A 19,361-nucleotide genomic window follows, 5' to 3' on the forward strand; every position below is an offset into this window, starting at 1 on the left:
CGCAATTCAAAAAAATTCAAACCAATGCTCAGGCTCCTCCCCTTGTTGTCGTGGACTCGGTGCGGTGGGGTATATAGTTGCTCGTATGCATGACATGGGGGGGGGAAACAAATCGCGCTAATTTCAGTGAGACACGACATTTCTTGTGTTTCTTGATATATTTTGACAAAAGCATGTCACAGAAAATCAAAATGTGTCCTTTAATTTAAACTCAAGTGAATTTGTTCCGACACCAGTGGAACAAGACAATCACAGCTCTTAAGTGCCCGTTATTGTAAGCCATTATTTGGCCTGCTTGTAAACATTTTAAAGCATTGGTGGATGGAGCTCTGCTGCTAAATCTTTCCAATCAGATCAGTCGTTTGTAGTGTTTTTTTTTTTTCTTGGCCCTAATTAAAAAAAAAAAAAAAAAAAGCAAAAGACTAATTTCTCCTTGGACAGAGACAAAAAGCTTGTGCAGGGAAGGCTTGTGTTCTCTGGCGTGTTCCCAAGTCAACCGACTTTGGTCAGACGGGCCCTCTGGATTCTCTCCATGCGCTCGTGGCAGTTCACCGAGCTCGGCTTTTGGCACTGGTAATTAACAGAAGCAAGCAGTGGAAAGTCACACCTGTTACAGCCTGACGAACTTGAAGCAACCCACCCCACCCCCGTCTCGGGCTGCGTCTTCTGTGGCTTCCCTTTAATAATTCCGAGCGCCACTACCTGTTCCTCGCCAGGGGACCTTATGGCACTCAAGTGTGCACTTGTGTTGATTTACCATCCTTCCTCCACAAAAAAAAAAATAGAGAACATTAGGAGAAGTTGGAAACAAAGGAGAGATTTGCCCTTGCATGATGTATTAGAGTAATTACCTCCCCCAAGGAGCGTTTCATGGAGGAGGAGCTATTTGTCTGCGGGCAACTTCCTGGCTACTGAGTTTATATACCAACTTGGATTTCTCACGATGTGAGTACAGGTGGTGCTGAATTTATGACTGTCCGGAAATTTGATAATTCAAGGTTATGAATGTCGCTCCAGGAACATCTGCCTCAAAATCGAGAGGTTCTGGGTTCGAATCTCGTGGAGTTTTCATGTTCTTTCTGTGCTCCGGCCTCCTCCAACATTCCAAAAACAGGCATGTTCAGTTCACCAAATGAGGACAGGCGCTGTAGAAAAGGGATTGATGGCAGTATGGATACCAAAACAATATTTCTTATATCTATGTCAGGTCCGGAGGCTGTGATGTAAACATTTCAGACGCAAGTACGGTTTGGCAGATTACAAATATTTCAGCCTCGGCAGATGTCTACATAGTTATTCCCAATCCGACCACGAAGGCTGCTCCTATTAACTGCTTCCGCTGCCGCTGTATGTAGGCCAGCGTCGGTGCACCTTCATCTCTCGTCTCTCCGTGCTCCGCATATGTGCGTGCTCAACCAACGTGGACGAGCGACGAGCCGAGCGAGGAGTGACAGCCGTGTTTTGGAAATTGGGACGTGGCAGCCCGGGCCTGCTGTGTCAGGATCTCCCGATGAGCGCTCGGCCCGTCCCGAAGCCGGATAACCTTGGCAGGCAGATTGGGGTCACTGCCATCGTACTGGATACATCGCAAAGACACACCGTTGCACAACGGCTCACGTTCGGTTGTTTTATTTATGAAGCGCCAAATCATGACAAAAGTTACTTCAGGCCACTTTTCATAAGAGGCCATTCTGTCTTCGTGGTGGACCCAAAAGACTCATTGTTGGGCGACCATCTGCCTAGACCAGATTGATGCTCCTTTTCTACTAAACAGGAGTTACTCGGCTTGGCACACGTATTGACGCGTTTCAATTGTCATAACAGTAGTACAATTTCTAGTACCAGGTACTATTTCCGCCGGTGTGGGAGCCCGGTTGCTCATTCCTGCCGCCGTCATCCTCCTCTTGGATACAAATTTCTCTGGTTCTCTTACATTGTTGTTGTTTGTTGGTGATGCAGTTCCAGTTTCGCGCTTTAATATAATGAAGTGGAAAACCGAACCCAAAATTGGAATGAGTGGCTGATATGTGATAGTGGTAATAGTAGTCTATAATGATATGCAATTGTAATATAACTTTCCTATCAACAAGGCTAATGCTAATACGACAAATGTAGTTGTTTGCCAACAGCATTATCCCCATTTTTTTGTATCTCCATAAACAGGCAGCGTGCCTTCCTCTCCGTGCATAATCAAACCATGTGAAAAACAGCAGACAGGTGCAGCGCTTCAAAGGATTCGGGAAAGTTTGGTTGCATTGTGAAAGTGGCTCGAAATCACGACCTTTACAGGCAAGGGCCTGTCTTGTTGGGGGACGACGCCATGTTGATAAGCCCCAGTGCGCTCATCTTAGGCCCAATTTATGTGTGTGCACATTAAAGCCTGGAAGCCGCCCGAGCCAGAGTTACGAGTGCAAACTGTACTATGCCTGTGTGGGTCATTTACATGCTTGTGTGAAGGGAGTGTTGCTAACAGCCAGCAAGCTCAAAGCGATCTTGTCCAAACGAACAAAACAGTTGAGCCAAACAACTTTGCATTTCCCTGTACCGAACTACTAAGATATGTATGTGTGTGTGTGTGTGTGTGTGTGTGTGTGTATATACTAGGGATGCCAATACATAACATCTATGCGGTACTTATACTCGTAAAAATGCACTGATACTACACACCAATACCACTTCAGCAGCCCCACATATACCTATATATATATATATATATATATCGGAGCGATGTCAACACTTTGACTGACTCTGAGTTGTTTGTGATAGTTTCATTTTTATAACATTGTAGTTAACACACAGAGGTATCATGGCATCCTGTGTGTGCATCCACCAGACCTTACGTTCATCGTCTCTTCTTCGATTCTTATGTACTCCTTTTACATAGTGCCCTCTTGTGTTCGGACTCAGTCACACAACTGAAATGCCTTGTGTTCCAGGCTACATTTAAGTCAAATGTTATGCAAGACTGTTTTAAAAACATGCAGTTGAAAGTTTTAAGAAAAGTTTTTTTTTTTTCCCTCAGTGTCAGCAAGTACTTAAATGTAAGTACTTGTACTCGGTCTCAAAAAATGTAGTATCGGTGTAATATACTGTGTATATACACAGTCCCAGGTAACTAAGAGTGTGCCAGTGTCCTGACAAATAACTTGAAGTGACGCGCCATCGGTTGCCTCGCGTGGCTGCTGTCGAAGTGGTCCGCTGAAGATGTGACAGAATAATGAGATGAAGTTCTCAATGACACAAAAGATGGATACCTCCATTGCACGGCATGAAAAGAAACCCCAGCCTATTTTTAAATGTCACTCTCTCTTTTTTATGTTCTGGATCCTTGCTCCACTTTGTGCCACACATCTAAAGTGGGTCAACATCACATGTGGCACCCCTGTGGGCTCCTCTGTGTGCATATGCGTGCGTGCGTGTGTGTGTGTGTCTGTGTGACTGTTAAAGTCACGATTTTATTTTTTTTTTTCATCTCCTGAACACACACATACACGCACACAATTATGGCGTGTCTTTAGTTTACGAGTGATTCCCAAAGGTGACTCAACAATTATGACTCCATTTCATTTAATCACCTTTTATCTTGGCCAGTTAGGAGTGAACACACATTATCTGTAAAAGCGTCAACTCTATTGAGACTTATTAATAAAGAGTGATCTATGGATGGGCTGCTGCATAGTTGGCATTAAAAGACTGATAATAACACACAAGTCAATGCATTCCTGTGTTCAACAAAACTGGTACTCAAGGATGGGTGCAATTTTCTTTTTTTCTGCAATCAGGAGCATGCGTTCTGACAAGAACAAAGCAGTTGATTGTGAATCCACGCACAAAATAATGCAATCCGTGTCCTGCTAAAGAGGTCTACACTCAATTCCTACAAAAAGCTGGATGTTCACATGACATACTGTAGCAATTTTGATTTTGGGGCGGTGGGGAGGACCTTCCATTATTACTTAAACAGCATAAAGAGAAATTGAAGTAATCTAAAATATGTGGTATATGTATGTTCGATAACAGCTCCCATTTCCATTGTAGCCCGAGGGGGAAAGTTCCATTGTGTCTCAAACTGCAAAAACAGAAGAAAGAACCTTCAAACAAAGTACAAAAAAAAAAAAAAAGAAAAAGTGTTAAGTGTCTTATTTCGCTCTAGTCCATAGAGAATGACTAAGATGAAGACCCTATCATTTGCATTCTGGGGCAGGGGAGAACAAATTAAACAGATTCTTTCTCCTGTGGCACCTCTTTATTAAGTATCACGGAAATGGGTCATGTAGTATTTGCGAAGTCTTGCTTACTGTTTTGGTTCAAAGCTGTCCCATGGGGGGGGTGGGGGGCTGAAGTGATCAAAAAAGTAGCGCTCAACCTCATGCTCTCGCCCTTGGGGGAGGTAATAAGGCTTGGATCTCAGCGCCACTCGCAGCCGCGGGACAAGCGGGAGCAGCGATCCGGCCGAGGCGGAGGCGGGAGTTCAATTTCATAACATTAGCATAATCACGCTATCGGTGGCGGCGGCTCATCGTGTTGTAAGTTATCAGTCACTCTTGTTGTTTACCTCTCATGGTTTGGACTGAATTATTCATTTGCCTCTATTGATTTGTGAGGCTGACGACAGGGTGACTGATATAGGCCCGTGTCTAATTTGACCCTGAGCTTGGGAAACGCTTGGCGCGTAACTAGGTTGGCAGTTTGTAAGCAGTTTGCTACTTTTCAACATCCGCTACTCACAAAATGTTCGTGATTTTCGGCGTTCGGGTGTCATTTCAAGATGAACCGAAAATGGGCTATAATCTTTACCGGTGAACTTAATTGGACTTTCTCGAAACTTTTTGATGTTTCAGTGTCTTTTGTATAACAAGGAGCTAAATTCACAACAGTTGCATAGTAATATAGAACCAATTAATACATAAAATTGATGCGACACGTCGTGGCACATCATGATGCGTCATAATATCAAATTGAATCTTTGACGTAATAATCGAATCGAATCGAATCACGAGACCAGCGAAGGTGCACACTTCTACGAATAACCCAAACTTTCTGTGAATATAATGTACCTCGCACCAGTGGAAATGTATGTCGGCCTTTCCGACCGTTTGGGTATCAACTCTACAGCCGCCGTCGGTGTGACGGCGCAGGTGGAACGGCAAGGTCACTTCCCGGCGGGGCGTCACGGGGCCGAGCGTTGATGGGCGAGGACGCTACCTCCTGTCCTAGCGGACGTAATGAGCGCTGACAAGGTCGGCGCTTGCCACGAGAGATCACAGGACCGCGTCGGAGAAGGCCGGGCCACGCTACGCCGGCCCGGATAAAGAAAACAATCTGACCAACTGCCACCGCTACTCGGAATATTCATGCAGTATGCAGACCTGCCAACCTGTATGTGTGTTACCCGGCAGATCCAATTTGTCACCAAAAACTACACAAAAACAACTATGCCTGGAGTGCTCGTGTGCAGCCTGACGAAAATGCAAAATCATTCGGACTGATCGTTGTCCCGAATTCTGCTGTAAAAAAAATTCAATCCCAAAACAAACTTGGAATTTCAACAGTGCAAGTAGTGCATGGCCTGAAGGAAAGAAACTAATTTGGTCTGATCGACATGCCGGATTCTCCTAAAAAAGTTGCCGCTCGACACAGGAGATGCGTCCCCCCTCCCCCGAAACTGCACATAAATGACCATTTCATGTCCAATTTGCTTCTATTTTATCCAATAGAATTTTGACCAATCATTGTGCTGGATCCGCTTCATGGGCCATAATCACTCTGGATGGCTGGTTTGCAGGATTCTTTCAACTTCTTTACAAAGGTTAATGGAATGTGTGGAAAGTTCACGTTGTAAATTAACTGTAACTCAAGCTTAAACCCTAATAAAGTTAGTGTACCGTGACGTAATTAGCGAGCTTCTATTTATCTGACCGTTAAAAGTCAGCGAGTCCACGGTTATTTGACAATTAGTTGTTTGTCTTAGATTGGGAATTGCACTTTTATTTTATTTTTTTAAATGTCATTGCATACCTGAAAATTAACCAGGTTCTTATGGAACAGTTACCCTTGTTTCACCTCCTATTGTGTGGACGTTTCCCTACGTGTGAAGCGAAGTGTGTACATTGTGCGACTGCCATGTACTGTAGTATGTCATCTGTTGTGTCTTATTGGCTCCTTGTTATTTCAAAGGGACAAATCCGTTGTCGACTCGTGTGTGCGTGAACAAGTGCCACTGTCTGTCTTTTGAATAAAGTGAGAGAAGGTCTTTCTTCTCCTTTTTCCCTTTTGCGTTTACCTCTTTGACAACCTCACCACTGTTGTTTGATATCCCCGCACAGCTCTGCACATTCCCTCGTCTCATTTACATTCCCTTAAAGCACCCGTCCATTAAAGTCTGTCCATTTTTTCCCCTCTCCTCCCTGCCTCTGTTTCCTCATGCTGCTGCCGGATAGCCGACTTGTGTTATATTCCTTATTGAGCCGACTTGTGTTATATTCCCTATTGACGTGGCAAAAAAAAAAAAAAAAAAACAGAACATTTCAAATGTGGATGTAGGGGTTGTGCGTGGGTGATGAAAACAAGAGCTTGGACTGATCGATGTGCTGGATGCACCTAAAAAATTTCACCGCTCGATGCAGCCGAGACAATTTGTTACTCCAAACTGCAAAAAAACAAACAAACAAATTTCAACTGTGCATTGCAGTGGTAGGGCCAGGCCTGTGAAAACAAAATACTCTGTCGCCTTGAGATACGAGCTTCATTTGTTCCGTGACCAAGCTCGTAACGCAAAACACTTTTTTTCCCCCCCAATTGAAATGAATAGAAATGCCAATAATGCGTTCCAGCCTCCCCAAAAAACAACAAATATGGTTGTTAAAAGAAGAACAGGAAAATAGCACTATTTTATTATACTTTATAAAACATGCATTAATGACATAATTAAATAGAATGTTAAGAAATAAAACCGTTTCTGCCACATTTTGTTGCTTTAATTCAATGGGCATTGTGCTGCTCCCTCTGTTGTGTGCACGTTGGCCATTTTGGGGTAGTGCAATATAGACATACAAATATAAATCAACTCAGCTCCTCAGTAATCCACAGTAATATGCGTCGTTCTTTGCAGAGGATAAAGAATATATGCTTGTGAGTATTGTCACATTCTGTCTACGTGTTGATCCACCTTTTTGACCTTTTTGGGTTTGAATCTTTTTTTTTTTTTTAAGAATTATTCAGTCTTTCAAACTACTGCTAGTTGTGAAATGAGTTGAGTTCACTGCCGCTCGCATCTTGTTTTTGCTCGCAAGTCAAAGCAAAAAAAAAAAAAAAAAGGTCAACGACAGCTCTTTAGTGGGATCACTCATATCTCAAGGCACCACTATAATTTCAACCAACCATTGTGCTGGCTTCTCCCAAAAAGTCACGTGACCATTAAAGTCTCAGTTCTTTCGCTCCTCACCGCCTGTTTCCTCACTTGTTTGCCGGGTAGGCGACTCGGAGGGAGTCTTATATTCCCAATTGACGCAGCAGACTATCCTCGCCGCGCCCGCGTCGGTAATCAAACACACGGGCCCTCATACGCGAGCCATTACAAGATCTCTGATGTTCCGTCTGCACACGGCCCGGCTCAATGGTGTCATTATATAAACAGCCACGCCGTAGATCCGGCCTTGACTAACCCATCTGAGTAAAATGGAGACGTGTTCGGATGGTCTGACCCCCCTAAAACATGCCAGATGAGCAGCATTATCCGTCCTTCTATCCATCCAGGCTATCGGTTCTGACCGCCACTGAGTGTCAATGCAAATGTAATAGAATCGGCTTGTTTTGAAGGAATGATATCTAATGCTATTATGTTGCCTTGGCCAGCGATAGCGTCACCAAAAAGGATTAGGAAGATTAGAGATACGGGCCCAACTGGAAGATAACAGAAAAGGGAGGGGGGGTGGGGGGGGGGGGGGCGCGTGAGGGCGCTGGTTTATACAAGATGCTATCATATTCTATTCTATGCAGTGGTATTGATCCAGGCTTTGTACTGCAGCTGTCCGCTGTACAGAAGGCGGGTTTGAAAGGACATGGGGGGGGTCAAACAATTGTGCTTAAGAGGAGTTTCCTATTTTTAAGTTGAAGAGCAAAATTTGGACTCTTACGATAAACTCTGCAAATGTATCTATTTTAGTGTAGCTGAACTATAATGGCACTGGTAGAACATAGAGCTCTGCCAAGACCAATTTGAATTTCACCACACCGTCATGAATAGGCATGTCCTGAGCCGATCACGTGATCAAAAAACCGCGGTCGATCACGTGATTTTCTGCTGATCGAGATCGGGTGGAAAAGATCGGTTTTATTCTTCTAACATTATTTAACATTATTCTTCTAACATTTTAAATGTCACAAAGTGGCAAATTAATCCAAAGGTACAAAGATCTTGCCAAATGGAACACTAATAGCTTCGTCTTATGTTAAATTTGTTTTACTTTTGGCCGTATTTTTAGTGAAAGTGACTCGTAGACTATGTGTGTGTGTGTGTGTGTGTGTGTGTGTGTTTGCGTGACACTCACACACAAACACAGTCTCTGACCTTCCTAGGCGTGCTTTAAACTGTTTAATGACATCCCAAGTGTAGTTTGCTGTTAAACTAAAAATAATTACACACACTGTATTTTTAAATACAAGACACATGATCGTTTTAGAAATCGCGAGCCTAATGCTAACAGTCAATGGAAACCCCCATTGACGGGCTCGCTAGAATTAGCATTAGATCACGAGTGGGATTTACCTTCAAATAATCAGAATCCTCTTCTTTTTTTTTTGCCAAGAAATGTATGTCAAAAACACACAAGGAATTTGGAGCCACTCTCGTAGCCATTTTGACAAAAAATAAAAACATAAAAACACACTACAGAGAGTCACTTAGCCTCTAGCAATTGAATGGCAAGCGGGAAGAAGCTGTTGGAATGTCTGCTGGTTTTAGTTGGCATTAGTCGCCCCTCCCCCGCTTTATCATTTCTACCACTCCAGAACACAGGTTGCTAGCTAGCTACGCCCACACCCTGAAAATCAAGCACAGACGCTCCTCTGTCATTTTTTTTGGAAAGGTTTATCAGTGGCCCAACACCGCGTCCGTCTGCAATAAATGTCTGTGTGAAACATTGATTCTGGCGGCGCAAACATGGTTCCTTTGAGGCAGAAATTCTGCATCGCCCTATTTTTTTAAGTCGACTTAGCCGAGTTATTTGATTGATTTATTTATTTATTTCCCCCCAGCTCTACTCCGAATGACACATCTGTTGTTGCCAATGATTTCAGTATTCTTGTCTCATCATAACTCTGAGCATGCCCGACTGTTGTCAGAAGTGGGATGAGAGTAGAACTTTTTTTTTTTTTTTTTTTTTTTTTTTCCCTGCTTACTGCTGCCTGCTATCAAACAAACAAAGGCTGATGATAATTGAATTTTCTTGGCAGAGGTTATGAAACCATTAAATCAAATTGGGCGTCAGACGTCTTGTTGACAGCCAACGCTGGACGAGACCGGATGGCCTCGAGGGGGGGGGTGAATGGTGATGACAATTCGCCACATCCGTCACACGATTATATCCATTTAAGAAAGTGATTAGTTTTATGGTGGTGAAGGTGTAATTAATGATTCCCCTCGCTTTTATTGCGCCACCTCCTCGTATTGCTCCCTGGTGTCTTACTCCAAGAGCGGTGGGAGGAGTATCGAGTGTGACGAGGTTTCAGCACCGATGAGTCACGGGTGGAATTAGAGCCCCCCAGGCGACGTGTACCTTTTTTGTCATCCTCAGCAGTCCCATCAAACTGTGATAATCCTGCATGGGGCTCGTTTTCGCAGAGTCTGAAATTAAAAAAATTAAAAAAAAAGAAAATTGTCTACTTCTTGATTTATTGCAATTTGCGTCCGAGTCAGTGGATTATTTTTGCGTGATTACAAATATTTCATACGGCATCGCACTGTGATTTGTAAGTGAGACGTGATTGTGCCATTTGGTTGCCGCCTGTTGCTAGGCGGCAAATGATTCCTTTGCCGACCGGTATTTACTGTCATCCGAGGCACCAACACAGGAAATGGAAAATACATGTGATGGAAAACATTCTCATTGCGCAAGGGGCAAGGAGACTACTGGGCAGATATTTCATAAACAAATGCATTTACACCTTTTTTTTGTCCCACTTGCCACTTTGCATGCAGTCGTTGACACCGACATGAAGCTCATCTTGAAACGTGTCGAGATGCCGGTGGGCTTTTGTGCGCACAATGTCTTTGGCACCCCTTCACTTGGCCGTTTGGTTGTGAAACAGAAACTGCAATCAGCAGCAGCGTGCACTAGCAATGACTCACTCTTGACTTACTTCCGTCTCACACTTTATGCCGGTGATTCTCAAAGTGTGGTACTGTATGGTACAATCACTGCCTAAGAATACTTCAGTTGGATTAAAATTTGACGTTCATTACATTTGCGTTCAATCATTAGAAGCTGTTTATTTTTAAAGTGCAGTGTTAATGTACAATCCGTGGCTTGCAGTAATATTAAATATACTATTAGAGGAAAAGAACTCTGTCTGTCTGAGAACATTTGCTTTATGGGGTTGGTCTCGACAGGTTGGTTTCCCCCTCTGAATCTTAAATCTTATTGAGACATTTCAACCAGGTGTCGGCACCGACCGACTTCAACGTTGGGATGAATTAGAACTGAGATTCGGAGGACCTCTGATCTCAAATATGGACAAATAGTCCCACGGCTGCAATTATCGGTGAGACTAATGGGGATAATAGGTTTCGCTGTAATGATTGTATTGCAGAGTCGTGGGCAAAAAAAGACGTTTGGAAAATATTTCTCTGCAAAGGGACCTTGGAAGGAGTATTTGTGCCACACTGGAAATTAGAACAATACAAAAAAACTATTCAAAATCAATCAATGTTTATTACATTTTTGTAATATGAGGAAAAAGTCGATCTTTTGAGGAAATAAGTTGGTGGGTTTTTATTTAAGAAAGAAACAAGTTGTAATCATGTGAGGAAAAAAGTGCAAAGTCAAATTGTTCTGCCAAAATTGGTTGTTTTCGCTTCAGAAAAAAAATTGAGAAAACATTTTTAATAAATTGAATGGAGAAACAAATGGACAATAGTGAAATCTTTTGAGGAAAAAAAAAAAGTTTTTTTCAAAGAGTCATATTTTGACAGTTTTGCTTTTGTCTGTGCAGTGTTTGCGTTTCTCCAGCGTCAGAGGACCCGAAGCGGAACTTCACCAGCTTTTCCTCATTGTTCAGCAAAACCCGTCCATGCAAACTCTTTGTTCCCTCTCCTTTTCCATTCGGATTGGGTAATGTTCCGAAAAGCTTCTTCTTTTTGTGTGATGGAAAAATGGCCCCTGTCAGCCAGCCTGCATTAAGAGACACCCTGTTCTGGATGGAAAGCAAACTGATCTTAATGATCACGGTGATTATCGAAATGATCCGGTGGAAGAGGATAATGAGGCAATTTGCTTTGGATCAAGGCCACCCGCAAATGAATAACGGCAGGCGCGGAAGGCGACGTCGGGAAGAAGATAACGCCGGCCGCCATCTTTGCGCGGATGTCATCGACCCAGACGCTCTTCTCCACGCCTGCGAGCATTCCCACCGGCGGCGTGAAATCGCTCCCCGGTCTTGAGACCCGCAGTCTCGCGGGGTTGCCGTGTTTTCTGCTCTATTAAAATATCGGCGCATGCGATCCGGTGCAAAAGGTCAGCGCGTGGCCTCGGGCTTGTCGCATGTCACGGCGTCCCAAGTTATCGAAGATGCACCCAGGGGTGGGCCGACTCGTTGAATGTCTACTGTCTGGAAGAATTGCCACCATTGCTTTTTTTTTTCTTACATCCTCTCCCGCTGTGTGTTTATTGTTCTAGAAAAACTCTCCCTTAGCTCATTTGTTCTTTCTGTTTGCTATCAACTCAGGTTGCCTCCGTGCCTCCTTTCTCTCGTTTCCTCATTTTTCATTTGATTATTTTATACGCGTGGCCTAGACGTGTTTTTCGAACAAATATGGACCGCATTAGCATAGGTTAGTGATAAACTGTGGTGTGTTCTGACTTAAGCTACAAATTCAGGTCGGGCAGCTGCCGAAGGAATAGGACTCCATCATAAACAGAGCACCCGCTGTAATTTTTTTAAAAGCTCCAAATATGAGAAAAAAGTTGGAATTTTTGAAAGAAAACAATCTGAGGAAAAGAGTTTACAATAATAAAGTTGTATTTTGTTTTTGGAGAAAAAGATGGACTTTTTTCAAGAATAACATTTTTGAATATTTTTGGGAACACACTTGTATTTATTAAAAACATTTTTTTTAAATGAAGTTTATTTTTAAAAATACATTACATTTGAAGTTATCAAAATAAGATTGACTTAAAACAGTTTTGTATTTTACATAAAATATTTTTTTCTTGAAATTAATATTTTGTAAGAATAAATATGAGTTTATATAGGACATTTTTTGTTGTATTTCTTTTTTTCTAGAAAAAAAATAACCTTTTTGGGATTGTATTTGTTTTTATCTACATTGTATTTTTGGGGAAATGAAATTTTTTTTTAGGAATACATATTAATTTATTTTGATTTTTGGAGTACAAAGTTGTATTATTTGAGAGAAAAACTTTTTTAAGAATAAAATGGTATTTTTTTTCGAGAAACATTTTTCTTTTTTAAGACCAGTAGCATTTTTTGAGGAAAACGTTTTTCCCCCTAGAAAATATCCTGTGGTTTATTTATTGTTCGAGATAAATACTTCCTTAGCTCATTTGTCCCTCCGTTTTCTGTGTTTTCTATTAACTCTGTTGCTTCTGCACCCTCCTTTCCCTCGTTTCCTCGTCTTGTCATGCCGTTGTTTCTTTTAATCCATCATTCCTTCCCACTACATTAAAAGCGTACCTTGCTCGCTTTCCTTTTTTTTTTTTTTTTGGGTCACAAAATGGAAACCATTTTTCCAGCTCGCACTTTTCCCTCCACTGTCATTATGACCTCCCTCCCTGCTCGCCTCATCTGCTGAGGCCACAGGAGAGCTATTGTCCAAAGGTACAGACTGAAGCAGTTACAGGGGAGCGGTGGGGGGAAGACTGATTTTTCTTATTAAAAGCTCAAAAGTTTAAGAGAGGGAAAAAAACAAGGGGCCTTCACTCAGCGGGAAGCGGCTGGTTTCTGAGCGTTACATTGCAGAGAGGAGGGGGAGCTGCCGTCCTCTGGCACATCTATTACGAGTTCCCACTGTCTCTTTACTCTTGCTTTTCTCTCGCGTCCGCTCCTTGCGGACTTGTCCTTAACTCTCAGCTGCTGGTCATCCTCGGCGCTGACAGCAACACCTGATTTCAAGCCAGAACGCCAGCCGTCCGCATACAGTACGCGCGGGGAGATACGCGTTGCGCCTCCCGTTTTTCGCCTCCCCCTCACGACGTCAGCGCTCCTAGCCGCGCCGCTAATCCGCGCGGCGACGCCCAGCGGGTCGCAGCAGGTCGCAGCTGTGGGCCGGGCGGTGCCAATGGGGAGAGGGGTAAATATCAGAGAAGGTCATCCCGAGGAGGGGTGCAGAGGAGGATGATGAAGAGATGGTGTATTGAGGAGGAGCTGCCATCTTCTTTTTAAACCACAGTAAAACCATCAAATTCCTTTTAAAAAAAAACACTAAAGGAAACATTCAATTTTACATCGGATTTTGTTTGTTATTCTAATTAGTTATTTTGGTGTTGGTCAGTCGGTAGCGTAGTTTGTTGTTGGTTGGTCAACCAGTTACTTGGCTAATTGCTTGGTCAGTTGGCTGTTTAGTTAGTTGGTTGTTAGCTGGCTAATCATTTGCTGGTTGGTTGATCAGACGGTCGGTTGATTATTTGGCTAATCGGTTGGTTAGTTATTTGGGGGCTGGTTGGTTGCTCAGTTAGCCCAAACTGTCTTAATAAGATGAAGCATCCAGATTCAATGTCCTCCAGCTGAACCACTGATTGATTAAATATTGATCGAGAAGTGACTTTTCTCGACACATGTATTTCCAGTTTGTATGGATGTTGGTGGCATCCATCAAATCAAGGGGCTAAGAGGTTGGCAGGGATGCAAGCAATCCTCTGAAAGCTGTCGCCGTGCCACCGCAGTCCACCCCAATCCAAAAAGAACAAGTGGCGCGCACACACGCACGCACGCACAGACGCACAGACGGTGGCGGCAAGCTCAGCAGGAGCGAGCCTCGGCAGTCACGTCTCGGCTGTTTACGCTCTTTAAGCCCCCAGAGGGCCGGAGCAGGCTTTGCTGTCAAAAAATCAAGAGCTAAAGTTCCAGATTGTGATTTATTTCATTAGGCAAATGAGATGTGCGAGTCCTGCAGCACTGCCGACTGACTCCCGCTCCTATGCACGCACGCACACAATGAGTATTTTTTCATAGCGCGCACATGTTGAATATGGCCGCATTAACAGCCCCACGACATATGTCGCGTGTCCAATTCAATCAAGCGTCCAATCGCAGCCGAGCGACGAGCCGCTTGCGGTGACAGCTGTCGCCGCGGCGTGCCGCACGCCGCCGCCTGCGTCTCCATCAATCTACCTGACCGCCATCGCTACGCCGCTGCGAGCTGTAAACCAACAACGGTGACGTATTTTTTTCTTTTCTCTCCCCCGTGTCTGGCCTCTTAGGTTGAAACCCGGAGTGGCTGTAAGCTGATCTCGCTCGTCCCCTTCCGCCGTGTCACCTTCGCCGACCGCCATCCATCATGGCTCTCGCCGTCTGGATCGTGTTGACGTGCGCCGTGGCTCTCAGTAACGTCACGCCATCCTCTCAAGGTACGTCAGGGGAATTACTACTTTGGGATGCTCAAGCAAGGTGGACCCAAACCCTTAAATGGGGTACACACACACAAACACACATTTTTAACTTTGTAATCAATTTATCAATCAATCAATCACCAAACCAGATGCAGTACCAAAACTGCCCTGCAAGCGGCAGCACAGGGTATCCACACTGCTGGAAACTACAGAGAAGGCAAAAGAGTAGTAGTAGAAAAATAGATAGATAAAGCTAAGCTAACTGTTAGCTTATGCAGTAACTACTTTGCTATTGCTAACCTCTTAGTCACTTTTACTCACTCAACTCAACCAGTTTAAGCTTCAGATTCGGGTCGCTTCCTAATTAGCTATTGTTGCGTTTTCCTTTTTGAATTTTGTTTAAAAAATATTGAACAGGATTAGCATTTACGATTGTCGGCCCCGACCCTTTTCTGAGCAGATGGGGAAGGAAAAATGACTTTTAACTGAGACTAATGTTTTAGGGACGTCTGATAACTGATTGTTATGCGTGTACTGAGCTACAAGTATACATTTATTCCAGTATGTCTGTGTAATGTACAATATTTAGCCAAAACAGTCATAGGCAGGAGCTCTCCATTTTCAGCAAAATAGCACTGTATCGTAAAATATAAATATAAACCCATAATAAAAACAAAGAGATGGTTTTGTAAAGTCTAATTATGGTGAAAGTTACACACACATTAGCCAGCTTTACATGCAGACGTTTTTGTAATTTTGATTGAATTAATTTCGATCGAAGATCTCAGGTCAAATATCTACTGTTTACATGTGACGTGATCTATTGCGATCGGATGTATACAAGTGAACTGCATTTAATCGGAATAGCCGGCTGCAACAACTAACCAACGAAGTTGTGGCACTCGGTACTGTCAAGGTACTGCTGCACATTATACAAGATGAATCACATTTTTTTTTTACTTGTGTGTTTACATTGCTGCTCCCTTTGAACCTACAACTGCAGAACTGTGAGGCAGATGCGCTGGTACAATGGCAACCGAATCACGAGTCCAGATTTCCACTATTCTGGAGAGAGCTGGCTCGCCGAGCCTGTGGAGGCTGTTACAATTTGGCTGCGTTCCGAAATGTTTATGTGTGGCATCCAAAAATGTGTCACTTCAATATACTGAATGACGAGCACATTTCCCCCCCCCCCATGAATGGTTTTTTTCCTTCCTCGACGGAACAGGCATATTCCAAATACGACAATGCCAGGATTCATCAGGCTCAAATTATGAAAGAGAGCCATATTTTTTTCTTTTTATCAGTCTGGATCTTAACCACATTAGGATGCTTTTGGGAGTGGTCCAACACGTCCCGACATCAATCAGATATTGCCCAAAAATGAATGCAAATATTGATTAAAATGAATATTGTGACACGCCAGGGCAAATGAATGCTTTAATCAAGGGGGAGAGTGGGTGAATGAAATATTACTGTTTTTCTCTCACTCCCCTCCTGCCAGACAGCGTACTGTATATTCAATATTGCACAAGTTCTTTGTTTATTTATAAGCTACCCGCCGCATAATGCGTTGCTTCCCTGACCCCCTGTAACGTGACGCACGCACTGCCAATGCGTTCAAACGAGGGTTATTGCAAATGAGGATGTCATATTTACATGTGAGCGGCGGCGTCTAGCTTGTAAGCGTATCGACTTGCTGACCAGGCTGGAAACGCGCTGCACTTGATTAAGCAAACGTGTCTCGGCGAGCTCAGGTGGAGGCTACGGGGGGTGCGTATGTGTGAATGTCAGTAACGTTTGCTGACAAGTCGGAGCGCGGCAGCGCTATAAGAGGGGAATCCAGGCATGTAATGCTCCCATATGTGCGGCTTCCTGCGGGCTGTGTAACATAATGTCATTTCTTTTTTTTTTTATTTTACATTTATTGTTCATATTATGGTATTCCGCCAGTTTCTATTTCCACACTCATCAAACCATTCCATTGTCCAAATATTCCATTCATTCAGGACATGCAGAGACATATTTGCGACATTACCAGAATTCCCGCTCCCCCCGTTATTCCACATTTTACATATTCGAAATAATGGAGAAATTCCGGAAATTCACTTTAATTCACAAATTCTCAACCGATTCAAATAATTCCACCGTCAACATATTCAGCCCATTTAGGACTTCCTAGGAACTATTTCTTACATTCCAGACTTTCCATCTTCCCCAATTTTCGTAAGAAAAAAAAAAACATTCAAAATAATGGAGACATTTTACAAATTCCCCATTTGCCAACCGATCCGACCCTTTCAGATGTAGTTTCCTTCAGGAAATGCTGGAAAGTATTTTTTACATTCCCAGAATTCCCACTTATCACATTCCCAGAATTCCCACTTATCACATAATTCAAGATTAATCAAGATTCATGAAGAACATTTTCAAATACAAATGAAACTCACCATTTCCCAACCGATTCATAACATTCGAACTTTAAAATGCTAGAAGCAAAAACCAAACAAAAAAAAAATACTACTTTGGAAGAATTTTCCAATTTCTACAAGAAAATTCCCAAACTATTGAATACACTTTATAAATTCAGCACTTTTCACCATTCCATAATATATTACTTTTTGAAAAAGTCAGCATTTCCCATGAGAGTTTCCCCAAATTACCGGAGGCGTCAAAAATGTACATCCATCCAATAATTCATCTTTTTCAGGTTCAAGTCTCACATTCTACATTTCAAAATTCATTTAACAGCCTTCACAGGCATTTTCCACATAAATTGCAATTTCTAGTTCTATTTCCGTGCGTATGCAATGTTTTTTTTTTTTTTTTTTTTTTTTTGTTTTTGTTTTTTTATACATCTGGCAGCAGGTGACCTGGTTCGGCTGCGTGATGCTGGAGGGTGTAGAGGAGGAAGAGGCGGGTGAGGAGTAGCAGGAACTGCTGGGTGTCCTGCTAGTGGCCTGACACACAGTCAGCAGCTCACCATCTGCTGCAATGCTCCCAGTCGCTGCTGTGCCAACCGGCCGCTGGGTGACGGACATTTAGCGAGCGGAGGGGGAGTTGGGGGAGGGGAACGGTCGCCATGGTGAGGTGCCAGTTGATGAAGCGGAAGCGGAGTTAAAGCGAGCGAGCGAGAGTGAGAGGGAGGGAGGCTCGGATGTAAATATTTGTTGTTTGTGCTTGTGTCAGCACTGCTATTAGCATTCCCCGTTGTGTTAGTTGACCACCAAGTCGAGTAGGAGCTGCTTTGTTTTCGTTCTTCTCCTTTTGTAGCTTTACAATCGTTCCCCGCTTTGACACGTTTGCCCTGTGGCGCTGTTTTGTTCTCTCGTGAACAAACAGTGCAACCTCCGAGTTTGGGCGCAATCCGTTACGGAATTCTCGGATTTACTGGACAAAGAATGTTTAAATGATGGAAAATGAACTTTCTAAAGTCTAAAATCTGCAAATAGTTGTGTGTCTGGAGTAGCTCCCCACTCATCAAGTGTGAAATTAAACCACCTTGTGAATCTTTTGTTCCCTGCCTATTTCTGAAAATGTGCCTGTGAGGAAACCATTCTGTACTTCCGCCCCCATTGTTCCGTAACTTTGGGGTGTCAAACAAATTTTTTGTCGCAGGCCATGTTGTAGATACAGCTCTTCCCAGAGGGCCGGTATGACTGTGAAACCATACAAATGTTCAATCACCTCATCATATTATTCCAAGTGCATAACACATTGATGGATAATTAGTTTTGAAATCTGAAGTTGAGGATAATAGTTTGTTTAACAGTTGTTGAAGTTACTGTAAAAAGAGGTTTGGTAACAACAAATATTTGCAATAAAAAAAATGTTATTTATTGCTTAGGGCATTTTGATATTTTTGTACAGACAGATATTAGCAAGACTCATGGAAGTCTGGAAGACACGCATGATTTTCTTTCTCGGGCCACATAAAATGATGTGTCGGGCCGGATCTGGCCCCCCGGGCCTTGAGTTTGACACCTGTGATTTACATAATAACTGCGTCCACACAAAGATTTACTCCCCATGACTTGGCAGTTAGGTGAAGATTCAGAGCCACTTTCAAGTGATTGAAATGATTCAAGTGGACTATAACGTCTGAATCACTACATCGAAGCTAAGAGGTAAGCAGAGCTGCATTGACTTTGGTTGGATGCACAATGAGTTAACAGTTTTAATAGTGGGCGGGATTTGTTTTATGTGTCACATACACACAGTGTGGTCTATGAAGTGCTGCCTCCAAAGTCTAAATACAGTGGTACCTCGACTTACAAGTTAAATTCATTCCGTGACCAAGCTCTCATCTCAAATGATCTGTACATCAAACCGATTTTCCACATTTCAATTAATTTAAATTCCATTAATCTGGTCCAGCCCCCAAATAACCTCTGCATTTTTTTCTTTACTTGTTTACAGTAAAGAAAACTAGCACTGTATTGGAAAATATGATTTTAAGTAATGTGTTTTTTCAAATGTAATTAAGGCCTAAGTCACACAATCGGATGGTATCGGGCTGATACTTCAATGTATCGGGTATTCGTGAAGGCTGCCGATACCAGTCACCGATATGAC

At 43.0% G+C, this 19,361-nt stretch overlaps 1 protein-coding gene across 2 annotated transcripts in view; it reads left to right on the forward strand.

The window, feature by feature from the left end:
• adgrl1a (adhesion G protein-coupled receptor L1a) overlaps positions 1 to 19,361 on the forward strand; it is a 137,523-nt gene that overhangs the window by 38,665 nt on the left and 79,497 nt on the right. For both annotated transcript variants that reach the window (XM_061748289.1, XM_061748288.1), the window contains exon 2: positions 14,658 to 14,804. In XM_061748289.1, coding sequence (XP_061604273.1) covers positions 14,735 to 14,804 — 70 coding nt within the window. In that variant the 5' untranslated portion in view covers positions 14,658 to 14,734. The remainder of the gene's footprint in view (positions 1 to 14,657; positions 14,805 to 19,361) is intronic.

The sequence above is a fragment of the Phyllopteryx taeniolatus genome, chromosome 16, assembly GCF_024500385.1.
Source record: "Phyllopteryx taeniolatus isolate TA_2022b chromosome 16, UOR_Ptae_1.2, whole genome shotgun sequence".
Lineage (NCBI taxonomy): Eukaryota > Metazoa > Chordata > Actinopteri > Syngnathiformes > Syngnathidae > Phyllopteryx > Phyllopteryx taeniolatus.